At 43.6% G+C, this 16592-nt stretch overlaps 2 protein-coding genes across 5 annotated transcripts in view; one reads left to right on the top strand and one right to left on the bottom strand.

Annotated features, from left to right (window-relative positions):
- Positions 1–16592, top strand: part of LOC125457561 (mediator of RNA polymerase II transcription subunit 12-like protein) — a 568603-nt gene that overhangs the window by 261090 nt on the left and 290921 nt on the right. The gene's annotated exons all lie outside the window — the stretch shown is intronic.
- Positions 8929–15317, bottom strand: LOC132210513 (P2Y purinoceptor 14-like). Its single transcript, XM_059650910.1, has 2 exons — positions 15100–15317; positions 8929–10717 (listed from the first exon to the last, which is right to left on the bottom strand). The coding sequence occupies exon 2, from the start codon at positions 10701–10703 to the stop codon at positions 9738–9740; it is 966 nt and encodes a 321-aa protein (XP_059506893.1). The 5' UTR covers positions 10704–10717; positions 15100–15317; the 3' UTR covers positions 8929–9737.

Genomic DNA, 16592 nt, shown 5'->3' with positions numbered 1-16592 from the left:
TGTAAGGAATAAAGGGTTAACAGACATCTCAAGCTAAGTTCTGCCTGTCTGGATGTAAAGGAGACTTCCTGGGAGGACCTGATTGCTGCGTTAACCAGCGAGGCTGTAGCCACCTCAAGCTGCCCCTCCTGCGCCACTGTACTTGGTGTTAGAGCAATAGTAGATGGGAGATTGATGATCTCAAATCTACCCACAACATCCCACATTGTTCTGGCAGAAACCAACGTTTACAATAATGTCCAGTGCCATGTTGAAGCAGCGTACGTGTTTTTAAACAAATACTTTGTGTTCAGTGCAACGGGTTTACACAGGTCACTTGGCGAGTGGGATAAAAGGAGGGAATCACATCCAAGAAAGTGCAAAAGCCTGGAACGATAGTGAAGCTGTTAACTAAGTGAAACAAAAGTACAGGCTGTACCTGCCTTACTGAACACTCTCTCTGGTCCAGCAATCTCTGTGATCAGTTCCCTACACTATCCTCCATCCAGCATGCATGCTCATAACTTAGCTGGTTTATTAGCTGGATCATGAAGCATCTCAAATTGTGCTGGCTGACAAAGAGACTTTTCTCAGCATAAGTGGAATTTTCTTGGCCCACTGCTCTGGAATTCCTTGCAGAAACAACTCTCTTAACTCTGCCTCCCCGTACCCTTTTAAGGCACTCCGCAAAACCTGGCTGTTCAGGTCATCTGTTCCGTGTGGCTTGGTTTGTTTCAGTGAACACTTGTGAAGGACCTTGGGATATTTGACTACATTATATCATCGAATGTTTATGGCACAGAAAGAGACCACTTGGCCTATCGTGTTTGCACCTATCAATAAACCAATGCTGACCTTGTCCTACCTTCTGGCATAAAGGTGCGTTGTAGATTCTGAGCTGTTATAATATCTACACCTCAGTTAAATCTTTTTGAAGTGAGCATTTCAGGAGGTTCACCTTTCTCAGGAATGGAAAGCTGACAGGAATCGATCAATCGCTTATTCATACAACGGTAGGAGAAAATAAGACAGGAAGTGCAGTGAACCTTTCCGTGTTTACCACTCCTGTTTTGACAATAAATGACGTATACATATTAGCACTGTCTGGTTTGGCATAGCGCACCAGGCAACTTCGAAAAACAGCCTAGAATGATTATTTTGATAACTTATTAGATGGGTTCACTTACAAAAAAAAAATGAGATTGTGTGTGGGAATAGTAAAACTGAAAGTTATGGCTTATCTCGCAGCAGAAAGGTGCTTTTGTGACTTGTGATGAAATTTGTCACTTCTGGTAGATTTAAAAACTAATGCCCAGGAGGGGTTATCACATCCGATACAAACACTTGATGCTGAAATGGTAATGATGCTACAAAATTACATGACAGCACTGTTGACTGGCCTCTGTCCTAAAGCATTTTCATAAAGTTGAAAACAGTATCAAAAATTCCAAATGGACAGGGAAACATTCACATTAATTATGTCAGGAAGGAGAAGTCGATTAAATCCCTCTGATAGTTAAACCAAAACACAAGCCCCAATCTGTTATCAGAGACAGTAGGAACTACAGATGCTGGAGAATCTGAGATAACAAGGTTTCGAGTTGGATGATCACAGCAGGCCAAGCAGCATCAGAGGAGCAAGAAGGCTTACGTTTTGGGCCTGGACCCTTCTTCAGAAATGGGGGAGGGAAAGGGGGTTCTGAAATAAATAGGGAGAAGGGGGAGGCAGATAGGAGGTGGATAGAGGAGAAGATAGGTGGAGAGGACACAGACAGGTAGAAGAGGCGGGGATGAAGCCAGGAAGGGCGAGTGTAGGTGGGGAGGAGATAGGTCAATGCAGGGACGATGGACAGGTCAAGGGGGCGGGATGAAGTTAGTAGGTAGGAGATGGGGTTGGGGCTTGAGGTGGGAGGAGGTGATAGGTGAGAGGAAGGACAGGTTAGGGAGGCGGGAACGAACTGGGCTGGTTTTGGGATGCAGTAGGGGGAGTGGGACCTTGAAGCTTGTGAAGTCCACATTGATACCATTGGGCTGCAGGGTTCCCAAGCGGAATATGAGTTGCTGTTCCTACAACCTTCGGGTGGCATCGTTGTGGCACTGCAGGAGGCCCAGGATGGACATGTCGTCGGGGGAATGGGAGGGGGAGTTGAAATGGTTTGTGACTGGGAGGTGCAGTTGTTTTTTGCGTAGGTGTTCTGCAAAGCGGTCCCCAAACCTCCGCTTGGTTTCCCCAATGTAGAGGAAGCCACACCGGCTACATTGGATGCAGTACACCACATTGGCAGATGTGCATGTGAACAGCTGCTTGACGTGGAAAGTCATCTTGGGGCCTGGGATAGGGGTGAGGGAGGAGGTGTGGGGGCAACTGTAGCACTTCCTGCGGTTGCAGGGAAAAGCGCCGGGTGTGGTGGGGCTGGAGGGGAGTGTGGAGCGGACAAGGGAGTCGCGGAGAGAGTGGTCTCTCTGGAAGGCAGATAAGGGTGGGGAGGGAAAAATGTCTTTGGTGGTGGGGTCAGATTGCAGATGGCAGAAGTGTTGGAGGATGATCTACTGGATCAGGAGGATGAAGGGGATTCTGTTTTTGGCTGTTATTGCGGCTTTGGGGTGTGAGGGATGAGTTGCAGGAAATGCCGGAGACACGGTGGCGGGCATTCTTGACCACTGCGGGGGGGGAGGGGGGTAGAGTTGCAGTCCTTGAAAAATGAGGTGTACAGGAGTGGAATGCCTCATCCTGGGAGCAGATGCAGCAGAGGTGAAGGAATTGGGAATAGGGCATGGAATTTTTGCAGGAAGGTGGGTGGGAGGAGGTGGGCTTGAAATGGGCAGCGGTTTCTAGGTGGCTGCCCAAGATGGAGACTGAGGGGCCTAGGAAGGAGAGAGAGATTTTAGAGATGGTCCAGGTGAACTTAAGGTTGGGGTGGAAGGTGTTGCTGAAGTGGATGAACTGTTTGAGCTCCTTGTGGGACGCCTTGTTACCCCAATCTGTTATGACAGGTGTTGAGGTTCCCTTCTAATAACTTGAAACACCCAGGGAAGCCCACATTTCCCCTTGTAATCTGTTAAATAGCGTGGTTAAAAGAAAGAAAATCTCTGATCCACTTTATAAATAACTAATAATAATTCATTTATTTAACCCTAACGCTGAACACATTAACAGAGTTACAAACAAACCAAACAGCTCCCCCCTCAGTATTATCTATTCCCTAACTGAACTAAACTGTACTGGACTGCTGTTCAAATAAACACAAGTCTCACTTATACAAACCTAACTAATAAGACAGCAATAAATTAAAAGTTAATCTCCAAGTTCGCCCTGACTGTGTCTTCTGGAACACTTTCCCTTCTTCACCCTTTTTTCTGTTTTATCTTAAGTTGCAAATGTCTTTCTTCTGCTGTCGGGGATGCTTTCTCTGTAAAGACCCTTAGCTAGAAGTGCCATGGTGCCTTTGGTTAAGATGGTGCTTTCTTAGAGCAAGTGATTTTTTTTTATTGGTGAGAGCTGATGCTTATTTCTCAGCCAGCAGTTCGCTCTCACCTCAGATAACAGTTGGCTCTCTGTTACAGTACGCGCAACTTCAAACACAGACTGAGCACAATTTTTGTTTGAAAGCACCACATACTGCTTTTATTTCCACTATCACTTTTACCAACAAATTTTAATTTCCTGCCTTCCAATTCATAAATATTTCACCCAACGTTACAACAATTAATATTTTATTTGCATTGTATTGTCAATCTTCGAGTCTCTCTTACTAGCGATCTCTGAAACACTAGCTTCTGCTCTGTTTTGTCAGCTTTCAGTGTGTGATGAGGACAAATGGGAGCACTGCCCACTTGTGCATTTTCTTTAGCTCCTGTTTACGGTGACCACACATTTGTTCTTCCCACCAAACAAATTGGCTGACAGAATAAGCAGATAATACAATTGTCAGTCTGGATAATGCTGTTGTTCAATCATTTCCCAGAAGATAGCAGACCGAAATAAGATTTTTATTCACTCCTCCACCCTGTCCTCAACCTCATGGACTAGCCAGGAAGCGCCTGTCCTTTTGTTCAGCTTTTACTTCAGTGAATTAACGAAGACCAGAAGTTGTGATGACCTGCGTGCATTCAGGAATGTATTTTATTTTTGTGCAATGTCTGTTTTTTTAGGTGAAAACAAATTTTTTTTAGGTGAAAACCAAAGTGAAACTAATCAGTCTCCAGTTTCTTTTTTTTTTCCTGGTTATGACATCTGTAAGTTTCAAGAAATTTCTGTGTGAACAGAGGTTTGAGCAGCAAAGCAAGTAGAAAGGTATTGCTGTTGTTTCTCGACTGTCTTTACGGCAGGCAGTTAGATTAGATTAGATTCCCTACAGTGTGGAAACAGGCCCTTCAGCCCAACAAGCCCACACCACCCCTTGAAGCATCCCACTCAGACCCAACCCCCGTAACCCACACATCCCTGAACACTATGGGCAATTTAGCACAGCCGATCCACCCAGTCTGCACATCTTTGGGCTGTGGGAGGAAACCAGAGCACCCAGAGGGAACCCACGCAGACACAGGGAGAACATGCAAACTGCACATAGATAGTCACCTGAGGCTGGAATTCAACTTGGGTCCCTGGCGCTGTGAGGCTGCAGTGCTAACCGCTGAGTCACCGTGCCACCCTGGTTGTTAGAAACAACCAGGCAGCAAGCAAACCTCTCCGCTATTGCAGTTTTCTTTGGTTTGGGTAGTTCAGAAGAGAATCTGCGTTGTAGAACAAATCCTGGCGCTGAAGCAGGTCTCTGGGATTAGACCAGAGTCTGTGCTGCTAAGTGCGTTTTACACTTGGAAGATGCAGAGAGCTAAAGACAAGAACAGGAAACTTTGGGTTCTATCCCTATGTATCGTTTCCTCCTTAGCCTTCGCCCTCACCTCCAGCCTGAACTTTATCTTCTGCATATAAACCATTTCCCTAGCTATCATCACCTCTGAGGAAGGGTCACTGGACCTGAAACATTAACTCCGATTTCTTTCGATGCTGCCAGACCTGCTGAGCTTTTCCAGCAATTCCTGATTTCCAGCATCTGCAATTCCTTCCATTTATTTTTACAGGAAATTTTGGATTTGACGAGACTGACTGGTCGGCTTTTGAAACCCTAACCACAGCAAAGCAAGGTTTGAGAACGGAGTACCTGGGGATTCTGTACTCCTGGGGGACTCAAATTATCTGAGTTAAAGAAAGCTTTCAGATGTGTATTTTGTTGGTGTTACCTGTGCCTGGAAATGTCGGCCCGCAATTCATGTTTGAGTTATGTTAACTTAAGTTGATTGTGACAGTCAAAGTTTCAGAAATGATATCTTGCCCATTGGATTTCTTTCCTCTGGGGGTCTGTTTAGTTTAGCAGTTATTGGCCTTTTTGGGAGTTGGAACACAAGTGCATTATTATTGAATAATGGGTATAAACCATTATTATGAGGGTGTCAGGGTGGACCTTGAGAAGTGTTTCCACTAATGGGGGAAACTTGAACTAGGGAACGCAGTGACAGAGTGAGGGGTCACTCATTTAAAAACTGAAAAGTGAAGGGATTTGCTCTCTGTGAATCACTGGAATTTCCTACCTCGGAGAGTTATGGAAACTAGATCACCAGAAATATTTAAAAAGGAAGTAGTTAACTTATGAAAATATTGAGGGGTTATGGGCTGTGAGGAGCTGGCATAAAAGAAGAGTCAAGGTTTGGGGTGGATCAACCATGATCTAATTGATTTCTAGGAGAGACTTGAGGTGTTGAATCCTATTCTTTAAGATTTTATGTAGGCCTGAATTTGATTTGTGTGTTTGTATTTGTGTTTGTATAGTGTGTTTTCATGACCACTGGACATCTCGAGGCAGCCATGAAATCCTTTTGAAGTGTGGTTTTTGTGTAACCTAGGAAATTTTGTAGCCATTTGGACACAGGAAAGCCACAAAGGGCAGAGTGTCCATGATAGATAATCTGATGTTGATTGAGAGATAAATATTGGCCAAGATTTTTTGAGGATAACTCCCCTGCCTTTTGGGGGGAAAAGAAGGTAGTGCCATTGGATCTTGTACATTCAGCTGAGAGGGCAGATAGGACCTCGGTTGGATGACTCATCTTATAAAACTTTAGTTGGGCCACAATTGGAATATTGCATGCGTTTCTGCTCACCACACTGCCAGAAGGACATGGATGCAATGGAGAGGGTGCAGAGAAGGCTTTATCAGGACGTTGCCTAGTCTGGAGGGTTTTAGTTATGAGGAGAAGTTGAATAAACTCCAGATTGCTTTCACCTGAAAGATGGTGGCCAAGTGGTGAGCTGACAGAGATCTACAAAACTAAAAGAGGCTTAGATAGGTTGGATAGTCAAGAGGCTTTTTTCCCAGGTGGAAGGGTCAACTACAAGAGGGCATACGTTCAAGGTGAGAGGTGGGGGGGTGGGGGTGGGGAAGTGTGGGGAATGGTTTTCTCACAGATGGTACTAGGTGCCTGAAACGCACTGCCTGTGGAGGTGGTGGAAGCAGTAATGTTAGTGATGTTTAAGGCGTACCTAGGCAGACACATGAACAGGAGGCCAGCAGAGGGATAGAAACCTTGTGTGGGCAATAGGTCGCAGGTCTAAATAAGGGTTAGGAATCAGCGCAGGTTTGGTGGGCCAAAGGGCCTGTTCGTGTGCTGTACTGAATTATATTGTATTTGAAAACGCTGCATCTTTAATAGAGATAATAAGGTGTCGAGCTGGATGAACACAGCAGGTCAAGCAGGAAGGCTGACATTTCAGGCCTAGACCCTTCTTCATTTTTCTGAAGAAGGGTCTAGGCCCAAAACGTCAGCTTTCTGGCTGATATGATTTTGCTCGGCCTTCTGTGTTCATTCAGTTCTACATCTTGTTATCTCAGATTCTCCAGCATCTGCAGTTCCTACTCTCGCTGAAGCATCTTTGACGGTGTAGCTCTCCTTCAGGAATGATCCTGAATGCGGAACCATTGAGTGTTTGAGCCCACAAAAAGCCTGACATTCCAGCACTGTCTGGACAGAACTCTGTATCACAACTCACTGAAGACAAAATAATTGAACAGTCAAATATCAGACAATTCACAGAAACTTTCTCAGCCAGCAACATTACTTCTTGTTTGAGATAATGGGAACTGCAGATGCTGGAGAATCCGAGATAATAAAGTGTGGAGAGGGTGAACACAGCAGGCCAAGCAGCACCTTAGGAGCACAATGCTGCTTGGCCTGCTGTGTTCATTCAGCTTCATACCTTGTATGGAGGCTTGGGGACCGCTTTGCAGAACACCTCCGCTCAGTTCGCAACAAACAACTGCACCTCCCAGTCGCAAACCATTTCCACTCCCCCTCCCATTCTCTTGATGACATGTCCATCATGGGCCTCCTGCACTGCCACAATGATGCCACCCGAAGGTTGCAGGAACAGCAACTCATATTCCGCCTGGGAACCCTGCAGCCATATGGTATCAATGTGGACTTCACCAGTTTCAAAATCTCCCCTTCCCCCACTGCATCCCTAAACCAGCCCAGTTCATCCCCTCCCCCCACTGCACCACACAACCAGCCCAGCTCTTCCCCCCCACCCACTGCATCCCAAAACCAATCCAACCTGTCTCCGCCTCCCTAACCGGTTCTTCCTCTCACCCATCCCTTCCTCCCACCCCAAGCCGCACCCCCAGCTACCTACTAACCTCATCCCACCTCCTTGACCTGTCCGTCTTCCCTGGACTGACCTATCCCCTCCCTACCTCCCCACCTACACCCTCTCCACCTATCTTCTTTACTCTCCATCTTCGGTCCGCCTCCCCCTCTCTCCCTATTTATTCCAGTTCCCTCCCCCCATCCCCCTCTCTGATGAAGGGTCCAGGCCCGAAACGTCAGCTTTTGTGCTCCTGAGATGCTGCTTGGCCTGCTGTGTTCATCCAGCCTCACATTTTATTATCATACCTTGTTATCTTTTGTTTCGAGGTTGCAACTTATTAGTACTTGTGTGTGTGAATACAGCACCACCCTCTGGGCATTTGTGGTATGATTGTATTCAGAATCTTGTCCCATTGTCTTCAAATGAGCATCATTACCAAGTGCCAGTTTCGTGGCCTTCTCCTCCACGCGTTAGCACATTATTTCTATCAAAAATAATCATTCGATGCTCCCTCGAATGTCTCAATTGAGCCTGCCTTCAGCACACTTCCAGGCTGTGCCCCCACCCCCCCATACCCCGAATACAACCAGGTTTGTTTTAACTGGCACACTCAATAAACCGGCAAAAATTATATACCCCAAACACCACAAAATTTACTGTTTTATGCTGTCGAATTTTCAGTTTGTTTTTGAACTTATTAACCTTAGAGTAAATATACTTGTTGTTCAATCGAATGGCCACTCAAAATATCTACAGTTGATTCAATTTTGAGTCGATCTCTCCTAAGTATGACTCACCACAATGTCAGAGTAATCAGTTGAAAGCACAAGTGAGAAGGCCCTTTGCTGTTAAGTTTTATTTGATGCAAAGTTGTGTTGTTATTGAAGTGATTTATGCTGTAAATAAAGTACAACAGTAATGTGTATACTCCCTGCATTATGTTCCGATTAGTTCATGTTTTTACATCGATTATGCAGACCTCTTGATTATCCGGAATATTTGGTCGTTTGGCACATTTCCTGGACCCACAGGTGCCGGTTAATAAAAAGTTTTCTGTGCTGAAGATGTGCTTGTTTCTAACCCAAAAAAAAACCCAAAAGAACTGCAGATGCTGTATCAGGAACAAAAAGCAAAGTTGCTGGAAAATCTCAGCAGGTCTGACAGCACCGTATAGCAATCAGCGAGCAAAATATTTTGTCTTCAGGGGATCTGTGGGAGGAGTGGAAGCATCAATGCTCCAAGCAATCAGATTGCAGAAACCTTACTGAGACATGCAGAGTTCACACAAGGGAGTGGAAGTTGGAATATTTAATTCAGCAGAAAATCATCAACAGAAAGTGAAACAATTAAGTACAATCTATGAAATGAATCATTTGTATACTGAGGTGAGCGCCTGTCCAAATATTTGCCCAGATCCATTTTTTCAATCTAATCTGAAAGGCAGGATAGAAAGGAATAGCTTGTAGATTGTGACAGCTCAATGTAAGTACCTGAAGCATTAGCGTCTGGATGAATAAATTTAATTAATGATTGCACAATGGAAGAATCAGTGATGCAATTTCAGGTCTTTGAATGTCAGTGAACATCTTTGTTAGCTTACTACAGCTTCATAATATTTAAAGAATTCAGATAGTGCAATCTCATAGCTGGAAGATGCTTTGTACCGACTGTAAGCGTTATCTTTTTATCTCCCAGCAGATTGTGAGCAGATTACAAAGGTACTCAGTGTCTCATTTGTGTTTCAATTTAGGGAAATGGTTAATGACCAAGCATGTGAGGTTAAATATTACAAGAACATGAATGGATTACACTGTTATGAATGTGCAAACTGGCCAGCAAGTTCAAAGATGCACCGAGGGTCACAAATTTCCCAAACTTTCTAGCTTCTTTAACATTGCTGTGATGTTTGTTTTATGTGACCAGTTGCAGAGTAAGCTATGATGGACCTGCATTTGTTGTCTCTCCAGTATAGAACAGTCGAGGGTGTGACTTAACGTTTGTTGCAGGATCTGCTGTTTTGACGAAAGGAGGCAACTGTAACTTGGAGATGATTTAGTCTGTTAGAGTGGCCTTGTTTGGGCACACATAGTTTTGGCAGTGAATGCTCCTGTCTCACTTAAGACATTTCTATTTCGAGATCTTGTTGTAGTCGCATCTTTTTAAATAAAAGTTTAGTAAATAATTTGCACAGTAGGAAATAGATGATTGGATCAAGGCAAATGTTAAATGCACACAGCAGCTGTGATGCCTCCTTTGCATAATACAGTATGTTGAATGTTGTACAGTTTATTTTGTTCTTTCGACCCTGATCATAAGGCAGCCTGATAATTTGATAAGGCACAAAGCAGACTATGAAGACCACCATGATGCTGAATATGTTACGATTTGCTCTCTTTTTCACATAGTTGGACTCCTTTTGCAGGTTCCGATCGGACCAGTATAGTTTCTTTAAGATGGCTGAATAGCAGATAATGAGGAGCACAAAGGTGATCCAGAAAATAACTTGGCATTTTAAAATGATGAAATGATGCCAGGCTTTACCTAGCTCGCTTTTCAATCTGTAACACTGTGTGGCAGTATCCTTTGTGGGGGTTTTGTTTGTCAGAAGGACGTTTGGCAGTGCAAAGGCTATCATAAAGAGCCAGCAACCCACACTGACAAACTTGGCGAATGTGACCTTCTGCACGGTCAGATTTCTCATGGGCCGCACTATCTTCAGGTACCTGTCGAAACTGATGAGGCCGAGGAAGATGATGCTCAGGTACATGCTGTTGTAGAAGATGACCAGAGTGTAACGACACACAATAGCCTGCAACTGCCAGGGCCCAAGGTGCGAGTCAGAGAGGATTTTGAAAGGAACTGTCATGACCATTATCAGATCGGTGGTGACAATGTTCTTGAGATAAACAACAAAGCTGGAGTGACTTGGAATATGACAGAAGATCCAGGCAGCCAGTGCATTCAGCAGTAACCCTCCAACAAAAACAAAGAAATACAAAACTGGAAGGACCTCCCTTGCCACTGTTGGGTTCCGCAAGTCTTTGCAGTTGGTAGTGTTAGACGAATTACTGCTTATGGTCATCTTCGTTTCTTTTCCTGAAAAATAACATGCATTACTGTTCACTTCAAGATTTTTACATTTCCCTTTATATCTGGTATTTCAAACATACATAATAAGATTAGTTACTCCATTTGCCCTAAAAGGTCAGTGTAACTTGTGTTCATCTTAATCCACTTTCTCCGTGTTGCCCTCCCTGCATTCTGAACTCAGAAGCAATTGCAGTATTTTGTCCATGTCTCTTGCTATCTTGTGAAATAAATCCCATTCGATCCCTTCCAACACCCAAAAATAAAATTGCGTACTATTGTTTATTGTTTTAACAAAGATTTGAAACTCAGGCTGCGGTGGGAGTTATTGGTTGGTTTGCTGAGCTGACTGGTTCTGATGAAGGGCCTAGGCCCGAAACTTCAGCTTTTGTGCTCCTGAGGTGCTGCTTGGCCTGCTGTGTTCATCCAGCTTCACACTTTGTTATCTCTGGTTTTCATGTAAATGTTTTGATCCCTTTCTAGGTGACATAGTGCTGTCTAGCCTCTGTTGAAGTGCTGTTGTTCTCTCCTGCTTTGAATTTATATGGTCCGGTCTGTCATGATGGGCAATCTTGTTTCTGGTTTTGTACCGTAGTAGTATGTAGATGGGGTCTATTTCAACAAGGTTTTTCTATTAAATATTTTTGCAAAGCCTTGAATGAGATGTTTCCTGGTAATGAACTGTAGATTAATATGCAGGGCCTGGTTCCTAACCATTCAATGAAACGCGGATTGATAAAGGGAACTGTTTTGGGAAGGTAGCTATCCCAGCCTTGCCTCCACCATCCTCCTCCACCTTAGCTCAGCCCTGTCCAGGCCTGGACAATATCCAGAAATTAGCAAGTGGCAACTAACATTTGTGACACATAAATGCCAGGTAAAGACCATCTCCAACAAGAAAGAATCTAATTATCATCCAATTTAACATTCACTGGCAGCGCCATCACTGAATCCATCACCCTCGATGCCTTGAGGTTACCTTTGACCAGGAAATGAAGTGGACTAGCCACATCAATACTGTGGCCACAAGAGCAGCTCAGAGGCTTGAAATCCTGCAGCGAGTAACTCATTCCTGACCCCCCCATAACCTGTCCATTATCTCTAAGGCACAATCCAGGAACGTGACTAAATACTCTCCACTTGCCTGGATGAATGTAGCTCCAGCAACAACAACATTCAAGAAGCTTGACACCACCCAGGACACTACAGTTTGCTCGATTAGCATTAAGCATTCTCAAACATTCATTCTGTTCTTCAACAATGCTTAGTATCGACAGTGTGTATCATCTACAATATGCACTGCAGAAATTCACTGAGGCTTCTTTGACAGCACTTTCCAAACCCACAATCACTTCCTTTTGTGAAGGCAGTCCCTCACAGCCTAAGGTACTACTTATGGCATATGAACTGCAACACCTTCTCCTGGGCAGCTGGGGATGGGCAACAAATAGAGTCTGAGCTAGGTAAGCCCATGACCCTGAATGAATGAAATAATATTTTTCTTGACTGTTTTTGATCTCATTTTTGATCTAATTGTTACAGTGCTGTACATTTCATGAAAAGTTTCCAGATATTTGGTTTCCAGCACGGTGGCTCAGTGGTTAGCACTGCTGCCTTATAGTGCCGGGGACCCGGCTTTGATTCCACCCTCAGGCAGTTGTCTGTTTGGAGTTTGCACACACTCCCCATGTCTGCGTGGGTTTCCTCCCAGGTGCTCTGGTTCCCTCCCAAAGTCAAAAGATACATGTGTGTTAGGTGGATTGGCTACGTTAAATGGACAGTAGTGTTCAGAGATATGCGGGCTAGGTGGGTTAGCCATGGGAGCTGCAAGGATGGTGTGGGTCTGGGTGGGATGCTCTTTTTGGAGGGCCAGTGTGGACGCATTGAGCTGAATGGCCTGTTTCTACACTGTAGGCATTCTATGATGATATTTCTGAGCAGCTGGCAAATTTGCAAGGCAGTTAGGCGCGTCAAAAATTACGGGGAGTGCAAAAGAAAGCCAAAACGAATATTTTTGTGTGTCTTGTGAAAGTAGCAGCCTGGAAGGTAGGCAGTTTTTGCAGCCAGACCACATACACAACATTGTTTTCTCTCCACAGATGCTCCCAGTTTTGTTCAGCTTCCCAGCATTTGTAGTTCTTTGATTTTTTTTCATTTTTGTCTTATTGTATAGATATGCCAAATTTTTAGGAAATTCAATTGGTATCAGCTCTTGGAAAAGGAGAAATTTGCTGCTTCGCCTGGCCAATTCCAAGATTACCATTACATCACATTTAAATATTGGTGCTATGTGAGTGGTGTAAAGCTTGCCTCTTATAAATTTTCTTTCCAATTTCTACCCTGCTCTCGCCTTCATCAGGCCCATCTCTGACTCCTCCTCCTTTTCCTTCCACGCCATTTCTGTGGATAGGCTGGCCACCAAAACCCACTACAAACAGGCCAATTCCACAGTTACCATGACTGCACCTCCTCTCACCGTGCTTCCTGTAAAGACTCGGTTCCATTCTCCCAGTTTCTCCATCTCTGTCACATCTGTTCCAATGATGCCAAATTCTGAACGAGGTGCCTGTGAAATGTCTACCTTGCTCCATGGTTGACGGGGTGCGCACGTGCACCCACACACCGTGGACCACAGCCTTGTAATGCACCTGCCTATCTACCATACCGAACAAGAAGGGAATGTTGGCTCAGAAACCCGAATGGTGTAAATCTAAAGTAACAGCAAACCACAGGTGTGTTTCAGTGCTGCTAAACTACAGTCCTACAGAGGGCACCGCCTTCTCAGCATTGATGTGGAGGTGTGGCTGTTGGACTGGGGTGGACAACGTCACATATCACACCATGCCAGTTTATAGCCCACCAGGTTTCTTCGAAATTGCAAGCTTTTTGAACGCTTCATGATTTCATGTAAACCTGTTGGACTATAGCCTGGTGTCGCAAGACATCTGACCTTCTCAACATTGGTGCAAATTGGCTAATTTCGATTCGTCAAGGTTACTGTAAAGAATTTTTAAAAAACTGTTAACCATATGTGAAACCTCATGTGAAGATCTTGCACCAAAGAAACCATTAAACTCCTTAAAACACAATCTGTTGATACAAAATTCTTCCAATTGTGTTTGTTTGCTGAAATGCCAAAGACAAAATATTTCTTAAATATAAATGAAAGGGGAAAGTATTTTAAAAATATTGCAGTGGACTGGTGAACAGGAAAGCGTGTGGCCACTTTAATATTGAAAAGGCATGGAGGCACTGAAACTGCAAAACTGCCCGTGGCTGATAATTCAGAGAAGCCCAGTGGAACACCAGTTGTGCTTTCAATGGTATTCTGATTTCCTGCACCGTTGTTCTACTTAGTTTCTCTGTCACTTTTCTGCACGTTCATCCTGTTCATTCCTTGCAGAATCTCATGCCCCATGCTTGTCTGGCAAGTGGGAAACCTGTGCCCCGTTCAACCCCTAATCCCTTGATTTCTGTTCTTCTAGTTTGGAAACACGTGGCTTATAATGGAACCTGCAGCTCAGATCTTTACACAGCCTGCACATTGAATTTTTACCTTCTGTTTCTTTCTAAAGATATTGTAAAATGCCCTTTAAAGTGACTGCGTCCAATTCCTACTTCAAACATCAAAATAGAATAAACTATTGAAAAACCCAGAACCGTCCTTTATTACGTTACAAGTTTCCTGCCTACATCAGTGTAACTTGTATCTGACTTCTGCTGTTATAACATCATGGAATTGTAGAATCCCTGCAGTCTGGAAGCCGGCCATTCAGCCACCAGTCCTCCAAAGAACATCTCGCTCAGACCAAGACCCCTACACTCTGTCCCCTGTAACCCTGCATTTCCCATGCTAAGCTACCTCACCTGCATATCCCTGCACACGATGTGCAATTTGGCCATGGCAAATCTGCTTAAAGTGTACATCTTTGAACTCTTATACTGTACTTTCAGTATTTCTAGACTGAGATTGCAGTACAATGAATAGAATAACTTTCTTTAAATGTATGTTTATATTTAATTGATTACTTCTTAATGTAAAAGCTTGCTGCTTGCTTTTTGAGCACTAAATTTAGATCACTTTTAGAGAGTAATGTTTTAGTTATTCTTTTGAGCCTCAGAACATGAAACACCTAGTCACTGCCACTTAGTTCTTCAACTTTTGTTTAACTACATTGTCGGGAGTTGTGATGAAACATTTCCCTCTAAATGTTAGTTATTACTTGATTTCTTTCACTTTCAAGTGTTGACCAATCTCTCTCATTTCAGCATGTTATAGACATATACTTATTTACTTCCCTTACAACCAACTTTGATCTTTCACTAATGATACAAAATAGCCACTCATTTTATTAATTTCAGGAAAAAAAAAGTTGTAAATATGGACTTACTTTGAATCACTTAAGGCTTTGATGTTTCCACCCTGTCTAGATTTTAATCCTTTGACAAAGTTGTCAACGTGCGATTCTAGCACTGAATCCAATGATGTTAATCCTTTGGACAATACTGTCAACGTGTGATTCTGACACTGAATCCAATGCGACTGAAGCCGAAGTTTAAGTAAAAGGAAGAAGTGTAGTTGCACAATTTGAACCCATTGCACAAGTTTGCTGCTATGTGGAATAACTGAAATGCATAAACTGATGGTGGGAGACAGATGTCTATCAAACAGGACTGCTTGTTCGACTGCTGTCACACCTTTTCAGGAAGTTACAACTTCCTGTATTATAATTCTTGGCAGTGTAGAACTTGGCCATTAGTTACATGAAGTTGAATTTTCTCATCCTGTGCTTCTGAAGAGTGCAAGACAAAAAGTTTTGACTTTGCAGCTCTTCCATTTAAAATCTTAAACAGGGTCATTTCTAAACAACCACAGATACTTTGTTTAGGAGGGGACGTAAGGAGAAACCCGGGAACTGTAGACTTGAGTCCAACTTCGGTGGTGTTACATTGTTGGAGGTGATTCTGAAAGTTAGGATGTATGTGCACTCAGAGAGGCAAGGAATGCTTAGGGATTGCTAGCATGGTTTTTGCCAGGGGAAATCATGTTGCACACACACTTGATTGAATTTTTTGAGGAAGTAACCAAGAATTTGAGGGTGGAGTGGTAGACATTGTTTGCTTCAACTTCAGTAAAGCCTTTAACAAGGTTCTGCATGGTAGACTAATTAGTAAAGTTAGATCATATGTGACTCAGGGTGACCTTGCCAATTGGATACAAATTGGGAGGAGGTAGAGTGATGCTGATGGTTTTCTTTTGGACTGGAGGCTTGTTACCAGCAGTATTCCACAAGGATCTGTTCTGGTTCGACTTTTGTTTGTCATTTTATATGAAATATTTAGGTGTGAATATAGAAGGCATGGTAGTATTTTTGTCGATGCCACCGCGATTGGTGGCACAGTGGACACTGAAGAAGGTTATCTAAGATTAGAAAGAGATCTTGATCATTTGGGTCAATGAGCTGAGCAGTGGCAGATGGAGTTTAATTTGGATAAATGTGAGGTGTTTCATTGCGGTAAAACAAGCAAGGACAGGGCATATGTAGTCAATGGTAGAGCCTTGGATAGTGCTGTAGAACAGAGAGACCTAGGGGTTCAGATACATAATTCTTTGAAGTTTGCAACACATGTAGGCAGGGTGGTTAAGAAGACATGTAGCACACTTGCCTCTATTGCTCAGCATTGAGTGTAGGAGTTGGGACATTTGCTGAGGTTGTACAGGACAGTGGTTAGGCCTCTTCTGCAGTACTGTGTCCAGTTCTGGTCACCCTGTTATAAGAAGGATACTATTAAGCTGGAGAGGGTTCAGAAAAGATTTACCAGGATATTACTGGGAATAGAGGGTTTAGGTGATAGAGAGAGGCTGTATTGGCTGGGACTTTTT

This window comes from Stegostoma tigrinum, chromosome 14, assembly GCF_030684315.1.
Source record: "Stegostoma tigrinum isolate sSteTig4 chromosome 14, sSteTig4.hap1, whole genome shotgun sequence".
NCBI lineage: Eukaryota > Metazoa > Chordata > Chondrichthyes > Orectolobiformes > Stegostomatidae > Stegostoma > Stegostoma tigrinum.
The sequence above is the reverse complement of the archived record's forward strand: the minus strand, read 5'-3'. Positions and strand labels throughout refer to the sequence as shown.

Coding starts and splice junctions, on each gene's coding strand:
- LOC132210513 (XM_059650910.1), bottom strand. CDS start 10,703: ATGACCATAAGCAGTAATTCGTCTAACACTACCAACTGCAAAGACTTG.